Consider the following 14,327-nt stretch of genomic DNA (forward strand, 5'->3'; position numbering starts at 1 on the left):
AGAGAGAGAGAAGAGCGCCTCAGACCTCGGTACCCGTAAGCGGGGAGGAGGCAAGAGAGAAGGACGCAGCGTCTGGGGAGCACCCAGGCTGTAAGACGGAGCTCAGGCTTCGAGAGCTAGAAGTGTGTGACGTGTCTGGGAAAGGCAGGAGCGCCTGCGGTTGGGCTGCTCTTGGCTAGCAAGGGGAGTCCGAGGAGGCGGCGAGGGGCGAACAGCCGACGCAAGATGGCGAGTCAAGAGATGTTTGAAGATACTGTGGAGGAGCGTGTCATCAATGAAGAATATAAAATCTGGAAGAAGAATACACCGTTTCTGTATGACCTGGTTATGACCCATGCTCTTCAGTGGCCGAGTCTTACCGTTCAGTGGCTTCCTGAAGTGACTAAACCAGAAGGAAAGGATTATGCCCTTCATTGGCTAGTGCTGGGGACTCACACATCTGACGAGCAGAATCATCTCGTGGTTGCTCGAGTCCATATTCCGAATGATGATGCACAGTTTGATGCTTCCCACTGTGACAGTGAGAAGGGTGAATTTGGTGGCTTTGGTTCTGTAACAGGAAAAATTGAATGTGAAATTAAAATTAACCACGAAGGAGAAGTAAACCGTGCTCGTTACATGCCGCAGAATCCTCACATCATTGCTACAAAAACGCCGTCTTCTGACGTGCTGGTTTTTGACTATACAAAGCACCCTGCTAAACCAGACCCAAGTGGAGAATGTAATCCTGATCTTAGGTTAAGAGGCCACCAAAAGGAAGGCTATGGTCTTTCTTGGAATTCTAATTTGAGTGGACATCTCTTAAGTGCATCTGACGACCATACTGTCTGTCTGTGGGCTATTAATGCAGGACCAAAGGAAGGCAAAATTGTGGATGCTAAAGCGATTTTTACTGGCCACTCGGCTGTTGTAGAGGATGTGGCCTGGCACCTGCTGCATGAGTCATTGTTTGGATCTGTTGCTGATGATCAGAAACTTATGATGTGGGACACCAGGTCCAACACCACCTCCAAGCCGAGCCACCTGCGCACACCGCCGAGGTCAATTGCCTGTCGTTCAATCCCTACAGCGAGTTCATTCTCGCAACTGGCTCTGCGGATAAGACTGTAGCTTTATGGGATCTGCGTAATTTAAAATTGAAACTCCATACCTTCGAATCTCATAAAGATGAAATTTTCCAGGTCCACTGGTCTCCACATAACGAAACTATTCTGGCTTCAAGTGGTACTGATCGCCGCCTGAACGTGTGGGATTTAAGCAAAATTGGAGAAGAACAATCAGCAGAAGATGCAGAAGATGGGCCTCCAGAGCTCCTGTTTATTATTATGGAGGACACACCGCCAAGATATCAGATTTTAGTTGGAACCCCATTGAGCCTTGGGTCATTTGCTCGGTGTCCGAGGATAACATCATGCAGATATGGCAAATGGCTGAAAATATTTACAATGATGAAGAGTCAGATGTCACAACATCGGAACTGGAGGGGCAAGGATCTTAAACCCAAAGTACAAGAAACATTTCTATTGAATGTAATGCTACACAAATGCTTGATTTATCAAGCGCCCAAATGGCATTGTATAGTAGGAAGTCTAAGTGGGGTGGCACATGGCGTTCTTTACCTTCTGATCCTAGCACTTTCAGGTGAGCTATTGCGTACTGTATCATATTGTAGCTTTTAGGGAATGTTGCTTAAGAAAGATCATCAGCCATTGTTTTAAAATACAGTAGCAGGGTACTGCCTTTGATTCAACTATTTTAAGTCCTTGTTTTCTCAAACTAAGTGCTTGCTGTTCCTAAATATGCAAGAATAACTTTTACACTTTTCCCCTCCAACACTTCTTGATTGGCTTTGCAGAAATAAAGTTTAAAAAAAAAAAAAAAAAAGACATAAAGACCTTCCTCATTTTTTTTTTTAGTGTGGCATAGCATGACACTGTAAGGTTAATTGCATGTGCCATTATGTGTTTGTTTTAGTTTGTCTGAGGTTTTTTTTTTTCCCCTGGTATGAAACGTTAACAGATATGGACTTCAAAACAAAACAAAAACAAAAACAACTGTAACCATAATATAACACTATTATCACACTTAAATTAACAATAATTTCTCAATATCATCACACATCTAATCGATATCTGAGTTAAATGATCTCATGTCAATTTTAAAAGCTTTTGACAATTTGAATCACAATCTAAATAAGATCAATACGTTGCAGTTGATTGATGTTTTTAAAGCCCCTTTTAATCTGTAGGTTTTCCCTCTTTTGTTTCCCTTGCATTTTATTTATTAAAGTACCCAGGATGTTGTCCTAGAGTTTCCCACAGTCAAGATCTTGCTGATTCTGTCTCTATGGTGTAGTTTAACATCCTCTGTTCTTTCTATTTTCTATACATTCGTAGTTGGATCTAGGGGTTTGATCAGATTTCGTTGTGGTTTTGTGTGTGTGTGTGTGTGTGTGTGTGTGTGTGGTGTTCTTTTATTAAAAGAACACCCTGTTGGTTATCTTCCTTTTTGTAATCTTAGTTTCTTTTTTAATGGAAAAGTTGTAATTAATTTTGAAACAAAATATCCCCTCTTTCAGAAAGAGGTGGTGGTTCAAACGACTTCTGTGACAGATGTAAGGCTGAGCAATCACCTTGTAAGAGAAATGGTCACACAAGAATAATTCAGGCAAAACAACAAATTCCTCATCATTTTCACTCTCAACAATAGTGATTTCCTTTTTCTTAATTAGCTCTTAATCACCACAAGCTCCTCATTTTTTCCTGAGGTATTATTTCCAGGAGGCAGCCAAAAACGGCTCAGTGAATAAGCTGCTTTTCAAAATGAAACAAAATTTGGGCGAGTCGCCATTTATTTATGACCAAGGATCCTCGTGATCGAGCTCCGGCCTTCCCCCGAGGCGCTAAAGAGCAGTCTTATTTAACTCGAGACCTTTCTTTCCTTTTTCACCTTTTTCCGGCCTCGGGCACCGGCACCGCGCAGGACAGGCCGCAAGGAGCCGGGATTTGCATGAACTCGGCCTCTCAGCCGGTCACCGAGTCACAGCATCTCAGAACCCCCAGCCAGTGAGCCGCGGAATCCCGCCCACCGCGTGGGCCTCCGCCCGGCCTGCCACGCTCCGGGGCGGGGGTGGTGGTGGTGGTGGCTGTGGCTGGGGCCGGAGGGGCGGGGCCTCGAGGCTCCGCCCCGGTCGGCGTCTGCTCTCCGGCTCCGCAGCAGCCAGCTGACTCCAGTCGCGGAGCTGCCGCCTTCGCTTTCATCTCCGCCTCCGCCTCGGAGGATCCCGGCCAGGAGCGAGAGCCGGCCGCTGGCCCGCGAGCCGCCGCCGCCATGGGGAACCGCGTTTCGCGGGAAGACTTCGAGTGGGTCTACACCGACCAGCCCCACGCCAGTCGGCGCCAGGAGATCCTGGGTGAGGTCCGGGCCCGCGCCCCGTTATGTGCGTGCGCGGCCTCCCGCCACCGGACGCGCCCTCCTCGCGCGGCCCTTGCGTGCCCGAGGCCGGTTAAGAGTCGACTCCTTGCCGCGTCCCGCCGCCCCGGCCGCCTGGCCGAGCGGGAGAAGCCGGGGGAGGCGCTGGGCCGGAGCGGGAGGGAGGGAGGGATCCCCGCGCTCCCCCGTCCCACCGTGCGGCCCCGGCCCTTCGGCGGGGAGGCGCAGGCGCGCCCCCAAGCGCGGGCGTGCGGTCGGGGCCAGGGTTTGCTCAGAGCCGGGTCCCCGCGACTAGGCCTTCCTTGGGTAGATCCTCTCGCTTGGAGATTCTCGTGCCGCCGGTCGGCACCGTTTCCTCCCCGTCCCCGTCCTCCCCCTCCCCCTCCCCTCCCCTCCCCTCCCCTCCCCTCCCCTCCCCTCCCCTCCCCTCCCCCTCCCCTCCCCCTCCCCTCCCCCTCCCCTCCCCCTCCTCTTCCTCCTCCCCCTCCTCCTCCCTCCTCCTCCTTCCTCCTCCCTCCTCCTCCCTCCTCCTCCCTCTCCCGGTAGCCGGCCCCGGCAGAGCCAGGCTGCGAGCGTGTGCGAGGCAGGGCGTGGTCCTGGAGCATCTGGCGGCCCACGCGCAGGGCGCGCTGACGTTGGTCGGCGCCAGCAGGCCATCCTGCCGCCGGCGGCTGCTGCCTTGGGCCAGGGAGGGGACTCGTGGTACCCGACCCGTTTGATCCCAGGGGCTTCTCGGGCCGGAAGGGTAAGCGTTCCAGGGTCCGGATCCTGCTGCGCTCACGGTGTTCTCATTGATCCTCGCAACGAGGCTCATGCAAGAAGGGCAGATTCATATATATTTTTCATCCATCCCAGTTTTGTGGACGAAAAGGCTGAAGTATGGAAGACTTGCCAAGATTAGCTTTCTGGTTCCCTGACTGCTAGTTTAGGGCCTTTACACCAGGTTAGCTAGGCCTTATTCAACTCTCTAGAGGTGTAAGGCGCTCAGCTATTTGCAGCTTCTATATTATATAGAGAATTCTCTCATCTCTCCCAGAGTACTGTTAATGGTAAGCTAGGCATTGTGTTGAGTGCTTTACAAACATTACACAATTTAATCCTCCCAGTAATTAGGTAGGTGTTATCCCTGTTTTAAAGATGAGGTAAGAGTGAATAAGTAAATGTTAGAGGGGGATTCTGATCTGGGTTAGATTGCCTCCAAAGCATTGCTTTTAACCTCTTTGCTATTGTTTCAAAGATCTGGAAACTAGTGGGTGGTAAATTGAATAGGAGGAATTCTTTCTCATACACAGTATTCCCCTAGTTTTTTTTTCTCTGCATCCATTTGTGCAGTGAAAAGAAAAAGCAAGCCCCTGATTTTTGTTGGGTAAGTTAGAAATTTCATGTTTTCACAAAAAGAAAGGAGTTAACCCTTTAAAAACTTTCATTGTCGAGCAGACTCTTCAGAGTTGTCTCTTGGACTGGAGTTCACCTTCTCCAGGTTGCCTGCCTCCTGAATAAAGCAACCTTTCCTTTCCAGCCAATACTTGTCTCTTGAGTCCCGCAAACAGCAGAACCAGGGTTTGGTAGCACGTGGTCACAGATCTAGTAAATGGAGGAATCTAGATTTAAACCCATATCCTTCTGACACTAGGGACTATTTTACACTGTTAAAGAACTTTATAAATTGTTTAAAAAAAAAAAAGAGTAGATCCCTTTGAAATGGATTTGTTAAAATTGAATCAGTAAGTTGGGAGCTTGAACGTTTATAGTTGCTATTAAGGGTATCCTTTTAAGAGAGTTTGGTTCTTGGATGCTTTCCTTTTTATTTTTAATCAAAATGTGTATTTTGCAAATCACACATAGGAGATAGCATATGGTACATTTTATCTATGCCTGATCAATACATAAGAATAATCTGGTATCCACGCTATAAAAACCAACTCCTGAATACTGGAACTTAGCTATCTATTTAAAATTCAGAAAATCAAGGAAGTAAAAAGGTGCTTGTTCATGCTTATCTCAACACGGAACCTTTTTTCCACAAACTTATCATCACTGGACCGTTTCACTTGGAAAGTAAAAGGACTACATATTTCTCAATGAAAACGTCATTTTCCCTGCAGGTGTAAATAAATACTGCTCAGTGTTCCATTTCAGGGGTGGAGATGGAATACCCTCAGGAAAGATAAAAATCTGGAGACTTGTTTAAATTATACTTAAATGATGAGATATTTCTCAAATGTATCAGGTTTTGGGGGGGAGAGAGGCACCAGAGAACATGGATACGTTGTTTAACAACCACCATCTGTACGCTAAATTTACAAAATTTATGTACGAAATTAATGAAGGCTAGGGACTAGACCATTATTAGTGGGTCAGATAATCACAAGAAATGCTCCTTTTACTGCTGTACTTCCACAGGGAAAAAGCATTTTTTTTTAACAGCCTTACTAAGATATAATTCACAAACTATAAAGTTCCCCCCCCCCTTTTTTTTGGCCATGCCACAGGGCATGTGGGATCTTAATTCCCCGACTAGGGATCAAACCCGTGCCCCCTGCATTGGAAGCGCAGAGTCTTAACCACTGGACCGCCAGGGAAGTCCTGAAAGTTCACCCATTTAAAGTGTACAATTCAGTGAGTTTTTATAGTGTATTCACAGAGTTTTAAACTATCACTACAATCTAATTTTTAGAAAGTTTTTGTCACCCTAAAAAGAAACCCTATACTCATAAGCAGTCTCCATATCTTCCGGTCCTGGGCAACCACTAATCTTTCTGTTTTTATAGATTTGCTTATTCTGGGCGTTTCTTATGAATGAAGTCATAAAATATTTGGTCTTTTGTGACTGACTTCTTTCACTTTGCATAATGTTTTCAAGGTTCACCCATGTTGTAGCATGTATCAGTACTCAGTTCCTTTTTGTAATTTTTGTGTATGGTGTAAGAGAGAAGTCCAGTTTTATTCTTCTGCATATGGAAGACCAGTTGTTCCAGCACCATTTGTTGAAAAGACTGTTCTTTCCCCCCGTTTAATTATATTGGCGTGCTAGTATTGATTTTTATATACTATTACAGCTTTGCAAAAATTTGTTACAGAATTACTTGGAGGAAGTTGATTTGTCTGAGAAAAATGTGCCATCTTTGTTTCATGATTTTAGAGTAACTATGAAGTGTGTGTTATCTTCTATCCTTTGTCAGACGTGTCAATTTAATCTAGTTTTATATAAGATAAAAATGCTGGAGCTCTAAACAGAAATAACACATTTTAATACAAAAGATTTATTACTTATCCACCAATGAACTAAACACTTGTTATTCTATGTTTGGAGGACTGCTCAAAATGCCCATATTTTAATGAATGACTTATTTGAGCTTTTCATTTATCCCAGGGTAATTAGTTTTAGACTCAAACCTATTGAGTAATCAATAATCAAAAAGTAACCCTCAAAAGGATTGTTTTTTTTGGCTTGTTGCCTACAAAATTGTTAACATTGATGAAATGAATTAATACCAACAAAGATGAGAGGTTAGGGAGTGGAGACAGAAGAGGGGAAAGGAAAGAAACAAGAATAATTACCTCGAATTAACACTACCCTTATTTCTTATATATAAAACTAGACTTAAATAACTTCCTGTCTTGCATTTTAAGCTTTTATTGAATTCTTCACTTCACATTTAGAGAAGAGAGGGTGAAGCTGCTCTTCTTTCTTCTGAATCTTTTCAAGAACACTCGGAATGACCTGTCCAAGAAAAAGGTCCTTCTTCCTTTTGCTGTCCTGGGTCAAACATACTTGACAACACACAAAACAGAAGATGTTCATTATATCTGGGCTTCCATCTCTGGAGTGCCGGGATACAGAGAAGAATCTGCATTTGCCTGTAGGCGACACTTGCCTGAAATGCAGAGGTTTTTATTACTGGCCTTTTCCATAATACTTGGATATTTGCATGTGAATTCAACAAATAATTAACACAAATTAGCATTGTTCAGTTCTAACGCAGAAAGAAAGAAGGGGGGGTGGTGTTGTGAATCCATAGAGTTCTTTGGAAATTACCCTAATTTCCAGGTGACTAGAAAAAGTCTACATTGGCAAAAATTTACATATCTAAATGTCTAAAAATAGGAAAATGGTTGGAAGTTACAACTGGCAACTAGAAGTGATTTAGTCATTAAAAAGGAAATTATGAAATCTAAGTATATAATATATTGTATATAATATGTATATATTATATATAAGTATATTGCATATATAGTATATTGTATATATATTACATAAAAGTATATTGTAATAGTCTGTAATCTGTCAGACACATAGGTTTACCAGATTATGATTACCACTTTGTAAAACTTACAAATTTAATATACAAAAAATTGTTAGGAGTGAAAAGGCAACTAGGTAACATGAAATCTTTACTCATTTGTGACTATCTTTCTGTTATTGTGGAGAGTCTAGATTTTGAGGCTCATTTTTTTCTGCATAAATTCTCAATTTGTTGTGACATAGTATTTAGTAACTTTACTGTTGAATACACTCCTTCCCTGTAGTAGACAAATATTTGATAAAGTCTCTAATAGAGGGCATATAATGACTTGGAAAAAAAAATTAATCGATGTGTTAATTTAATTGATGTTAGTTTATTATAATTGCAGAACTATTGTGCACTTTTCTCAGTCTCTGATTTTTTGTTTGTTTTTTCCTTACAGCAAAGTATCCAGAGATAAAATCCTTAATGAAACCTGATTCCAACTTGATATGGATTGTAGTTTTGATGGTTCTGACTCAGTTTGTTGCATTTTACTTAGTAAAGGACTTGGACTGGAAATGGGTCCTATTTTGGGCATATGCCTTTGGCAGCTGCATTAATCATTCAATGACTCTGGCTATTCATGAAGTTTCCCACAATAGTGCCTTTGGCCAATGCAAACCTATGTGGAATCGTTGGTTTGGAATATTTGCTAATCTCCCTATTGGTGTTCCATATTCAGTTTCCTTTAAGAGGTATCACATGGATCATCATCGATACCTCGGAGGTGATGGCATCGATGTGGATATTCCAACTGATTTTGAAGGCTGGTTCTTCTGTACCACTTTCAGAAAGTTTATATGGGTTATTCTTCAACCTCTCTTTTATGCTTTTCGACCTCTGTTCATCAACCCCAAACCAATTTCTTATCTGGAAATTATCAATACTGTGATCCAGATCACTTTTGACGTTGTGATTTACTACGTTTTGGGAATTAAATCTTTAGTCTACATGTTGGCAGCATCCTTACTCGGCCTGGGTTTGCACCCAATCTCTGGACATTTTATAGCTGAACATTACATGTTCTTAAAAGGACATGAAACTTACTCATACTATGGGCCTCTGAATTTACTCACCTTCAATGTGGGTTACCATAATGAACACCATGACTTCCCCAACATTCCCGGAAAAAGCCTTCCCCTGGTAAGTAAAGGATTTGATACATGTTCTAATTTCTGATGGTTATATGATCAAAATTAGTCTTGACTTGCTCATTTAAAATAGAATCTAGTATATTTCGTCCATCTAGGCTGTTCATCAAAACAGCAAGAGTCCAGGTCCTGAGTTGGGCAGCAGCCTAACTTTACAAAGAGTTCACTGTCCTGGATCCCTAAGCCTAGCGGTAACACGTCTCGTTTAGAATGTTGGGGGATCTGTAAAACTGGCTAACATGTAAAGTAATTCAGAAACAGAGAATGAATTCCCTCTGTGAAGGGAGCAAAAGTTCACGTAACCTTTATCACTGTTAAACTGAATACACTTAGCTAAGGTTTGTGTTGGTTTGTTGTGAAATACAGAGGTCCTACATAATTGCTCTGCAAAATAAGTGAACTTCAGTTTCCAGTACCACAGACTTGCCACAGGTAGGGACCATCTGTTTCCTGTCACATAGACTTTCAGTGTGTCGTTTGTGGAGTAAATGAAAGACAGCACATTGACACTCATCCTTTCACCCTTCCCAAAAAAGGATGATCCTCTCCAAACTTCAGTTGTATTTCTGATGAGTTCTCTTATTAGACTTGCCATCCTCAGAATGGATAGCTTTTACAATTCCATTACCAAAAAAATGTTTCCGTAATTCTAAAAAGGGGAAGTGGTATGATGTGTAATATCAGGGTTTTTTTATTTTTTATTTTTTATTTTTTTAGCTGTGATATAAGGGAACCATAGCCAGGTATTTTATGCTATCATATCCACCCAACCAAATTTTATAGATTTCCTCTTCAGTTTTTAAATGTTGACTGTCTGCAGACTCGTATACAACATGACAACGAAGTATAACGTTTGATTATTGATTGGATTGCCAATTGAGGAAAGAAAAATCTAGAAAGGACATTGAGTTAGTGGGGAAATTTTGAATCTGGACCGTGTAATACATAATACTGTGTCAGTGTTAAATTTCTTGGGTGTGGTAATGGTGTTATGGTTTTGTCGGGGAATGTCCTCGTTCTTAGGAGATATGTGTAGAATATTTAGGGGTGAAGTATTCGGGGTTAGTTTTCATATAATGTCTGCAACTTTCTTTCAGCAAAGAAAGAGCAAAGTATGTGGTGTGTACTATATATGGAGAGAGAGAAAGTGGCCGTGACGTAGTGTCAATTGGTGGACCTAGGTGAAGGGCATATGGGTGTTGGTTTTTCTGTTCTTTCAACTTTTCTGTCGGTTTTACATTTTTCAAAATAAAATGGGGGGGAAACACCACACAACTGGCTGAAGACAGCTTTGAAACCGGTGTAATGTGGCGCTAGTGCAGCTACTTTGTGTCATTTTGGCCTGAAGAGTGCGCCCGCCTTTGCTTGCCTCTTCCCTGACTAGGACAGTACATTTTTATATTTTAAGAAGTTATGGTTTAAGGAGAAAGCCAGTCACCTTCGGAACAAAATAATTAATTTTTTCCAATATAAGCCACATACTTTGACTTGTAATTTTCTTGAACAGTCCCTGAACTGTTCAGCTCAAACATTGCTTGACCTAAGGCCCATGGTTCGTCAGTGAGTATTGAGTTCCCACTCCATTCCAGTTTTCCTGTCTAGCTAAACTAACAAACCTTCTCAGAGTTCTCTAAGTCTTCCTTTTGCTGCTTTTTCTGTGGTGTATGCCAAGGAGTATCTGGTTCTACAGTTGTTGTGCTGCACTAGTTATGTTGCATATAACTGTCACGTGGTTAGTTAACAGGTATGTATAGCAAGGTTTCTTTCAACAGCTTTATTGAGAGGTAACTCGTAGATACAATTCATCCATTTAAAATTGAATGGTTTTTAGATTGTTCAGAGTTGTACAGCCATCACTGTAATCAATTTTAGAATATTTTTATCACAATAACAAGGTTCTTTAATTTTTTCTATGTTTTTCGTGCCGTCTCTCTTCAACATCTTGGATTCTGTGTTTCTGTTTTCCTTTGGGATTTATTAGGGTAGTTTTTGCACATTTTGTTGAAGCCACAGAATTTTTTCTTACTCAGCAGTAACTAGCTTTGCTTGCTCATCACACTGGCAGTAGTCATTTTTTTAAAAGACATTCTCAACTTGAGATGGCTGAACTGCACACTTGATAAGTGATTAATTTCTAACTGGCATGCCACAATAATTGATCAGTATTTGTAGGTTCCTTAATGGCAGGGGATCAAGTGGTGCCTTTAAACCCTACAGTGGCGGCCATGCAGTACGACACTTAAAAAGCAGCAAGCTGATTGGATTGCAAGTATTTGTTGTTAAAGATTCCAGCTGCCAACTTTTACAAGTAAACCAGTATATGTAGTCCCTCAGAGCTTGGTGGAACATCAGTAATTCTAGAGGATCAAGTGTATGTTCCTGCTGAAATGTAGGCTGCTTTTTGTTTAGAATTCCCAAAGCTGCTGCTTTTATTTATTTATTTATTTGAGAGGGAGGCAGGAGAAAGTCTCATGGTTTCTCCTGAGTGTGTGTGTCAGACGTTCATCTGTCGTCTGTAATAGGACTCAGCACTCACTCATCTTGCTGTATTTTCCCTTCCAGGTGAGGAAGATAGCAGCTGAGTACTATGAGAGCCTCCCCCACTACAATTCCTGGATAAAAGTACTGTATGATTTTGTGATGGATGATACAATAAGTCCCTATTCGAGGGTGAAGAGGCATCAAAAAGGCAGCGTGGTTCTGGAGTAAATGTCATTAAGGCCAAAGGAATTCCTCTCTGAAACTCCAGAATAGCTGAGGAAGTGGAATTTTTGCATTACTAAAAAGACCAGCGATGTTTAGAAGCTGCCCTCCTACAAATTCAAAGTCTGATCTTCATGGTATCAAGAAGCTAATCTGGCTGTAAACAGTCAGCCTATCTGTGCAGCATTCAGCTTTACTCACAGGAAACGTGTTCATTGTATTACCACCGTGGTGGATGTTTTCACTTAGGTCTGACACTTTGTAAGCATATCATAAGAAAAGCTTTTCAAAAGCTATTTCTAGTATGTTGTTTTCACTATAAGGATTTACTTTATTAAAACACCTAATAAACAGCTGTTGATCACAGTAAATAGTGTTTATCATATTTTTTTAAATTTTACTGTCTTTACACTATAACCAGAGTACTGGGGGTGAGCTTACTTTAAAATTTAAAAAGGCCTGGAAATATCTTTCACTGCAAGCCGAATGACTCATTTTTAATTTTTTCTGTTGTATCAATACATGGAACCTAAATTAGTGCTGAGTCCTGCACAGCCTATTCATAAGTAAAGACATTATTGAATTTAATCACATCCAACATTCAACTTCCTTTTCAGATGCGTGGACTCTCAAATTAGAAGCAACTCAACTAACTGATAAAGAGTTTCTTGGCATTTCGTTTCAGCGGAAGCTGGTTGGGTCTGATGGTAGATGGTGTCAAGTAGCCAGTATCGAGGGCTGTTAGGCTGGCAGTCCTGGTTACCTGAAACGTGTCATTTGGGTAAATTTAGTGTAATATGGTGAGCTATTTTTTTATCTTTTTTTTTTTTTTGGCCGGGCTGCACAGCATGTGGCATCTTCCCCTGACCAGGGATCAAACCCTGTGCCCCCTGCGGTGCGAGCTCAGAGTCTTAACCACTGGACCGCCAGGGATGTCCCTGGTGAACTATTGTAAAGTAATCCGTGGTATCAAACAATCAAATAGTCTACAATTTGTACACAACACCAACCCTCTGTCATCCTGAATACGAGATGTTATAAAATTCTTACTTTTATAATTCCCAGCTGTATTGCAGTTTCACATGCTGGTGGTGAAGAGTACAGCGCTCACCCTCAGAAGGACTGGGTTTTCACAGACCTAATCTGGGGAGACAGAGTACTTTGCTTTCCCTTCCTTATCCTCTTGCCTGGGAAAATTCCTACTGTCTTCGAACTATTGCTTAATGACCCTTTGCTTTAACGTTTAGAGTGATGATAGAACCAACTTTACAATTCAGATGTATGGGCTCAGTCAGTAAAAGTATCTGTGAAACCTACCCTTGGGTTTGACATTAAATGAGCCCTCCACTCACTCCCCTTAGCTGTAGAACTTTAGTCAGTGGCTCAGCTGCCAGGCAAGTGCTGAAAACCCCCAGATCTCCTGCCAGCTCAGCCCCCTCTCAGTTCCATTTCCTTCCTGGTCCGTAGAGGGGGGTGCCTCATTGTCCTTCCCAAAACTTGCCAGTTCTGCTTACATGACCTCTTGCCTGACGGAGGTTTCAGCCTCCTAGCGGTCTCCAGGCCAGTCTAGCTCCCATCTGCCAGCTTGGGCCATTCTTTCTGTCACTGGCGGTGACTTTTACAAAGAGAGACCTATGAATCAGGGCGGTAGGAAGGCTGGGCAGCAGAGCCTTGAAGGCACAAGGATGATAGGTCCTGAGACATGGTTCAGTAGCTTTGCACGAGTTCTCCCTTCTGCCTAGATTACCTTTCCCCATTCCTGGTCTGGGTCCTTCGGGCTCACACCAGTATTTGGTAGCCCATCCCTCTCCCCAGCAGGTCAGGTGCCACTTTTTGGACTCTCCAACCAGTGTTTATCTCATTCGTGGTCCACATACTGTTTTGTAAATACACACAGTTTGTTTTTCCCTGAGGCTGTAATTTCTTAAGGGCAGGGATGATCTTTTATTTCTCTGTTCCCCAACCCTGACAACAACAGTGCTTGGCTCAAAGTAAGTGCTTAATGAATGGAGAGAGACCAACAGAGGCTATCCTTAAACTTGAGAAGCTTTTCATTGAGAAGCTTTTCATCAAAAACAGAAACAAGGGCTTCCCTGGTGGCGCAGTGGTTAAGAATCCACCTCCCAATGCAAGGGACATGGGTTCGAGCCCTGGTCCAGGAAGATCCCACATGCCGCGGAGCAACGAAGCCCGTGCGCCACAACTATTGAAGCCTGCGTGCCTAGAGCCCGTGCACCACAACTACTGAGCCCACGTGCTACAACTACTGAAGCCCGTGCGCCTGGAGCCTGTGCTCCACAACAAGAGAAGCCACCGCAATGAGAAGCCTGCGCACCGCAACGAAGAGTAGCCCCTGCTCTCCACAACTAGAGAAAGCCCGCGTGCAGCAATGAAGACCCAACGCAGCCAAAAATAATTAATAAAAAAAAAAAACAGAAACAAAAGATGGAGGGCATTTGAATAACCTTTAAGTGAGTGTGTGTTCAGTCCACTGAACACTGTGGCCATTTATTGAGAATTCTTATTATTCACTGAGCTCTGAACTAAGTTTATGCATTATCTTATTTCATTCTCAGTATGTCTGTGAGGTAGGTAGTACTATTACTATCTTCATTTTATAGATGAGAAGACAGGCTCAGAGAGTAGCTGGCTCAAGGTCACACTTGGTGAGTTGCAGAGACAGGATCTGAGATTGAGCCAGTGACTCCAGAACCCAGACTCTTGACCATGCTTCACAGGGTTTGTCTAATGA

General features: G+C 42.7%; 2 protein-coding genes across 2 annotated transcripts; both read left to right on the plus strand.

Moving 5' to 3' along the window:
- On the plus strand, positions 1-1,653 carry LOC133087742 (histone-binding protein RBBP7-like). Its single transcript, XM_061185345.1, is given in 3 exon segments — positions 1-1,021; positions 1,024-1,322; positions 1,325-1,653. Coding segments are annotated over 3 exon segments (1,269 nt in total). The 5' UTR covers positions 1-225; the 3' UTR covers positions 1,499-1,653.
- A 1,528-nt stretch (positions 1,654-3,181) lies between these two features.
- DEGS1 (delta 4-desaturase, sphingolipid 1) lies at positions 3,182-11,946 on the plus strand. Its single transcript, XM_061185346.1, has 3 exons — positions 3,182-3,412; positions 8,122-8,864; positions 11,435-11,946. Exons 1-3 carry the CDS (start codon positions 3,331-3,333, stop codon positions 11,579-11,581), a joined length of 972 nt encoding a protein of 323 aa, XP_061041329.1. The 5' UTR covers positions 3,182-3,330; the 3' UTR covers positions 11,582-11,946.
- Positions 11,947-14,327: the final 2,381 nt, after the last annotated feature.

The sequence above is a fragment of the Eubalaena glacialis genome, chromosome 3 (assembly GCF_028564815.1).
Source record: "Eubalaena glacialis isolate mEubGla1 chromosome 3, mEubGla1.1.hap2.+ XY, whole genome shotgun sequence".
NCBI lineage: Eukaryota > Metazoa > Chordata > Mammalia > Artiodactyla > Balaenidae > Eubalaena > Eubalaena glacialis.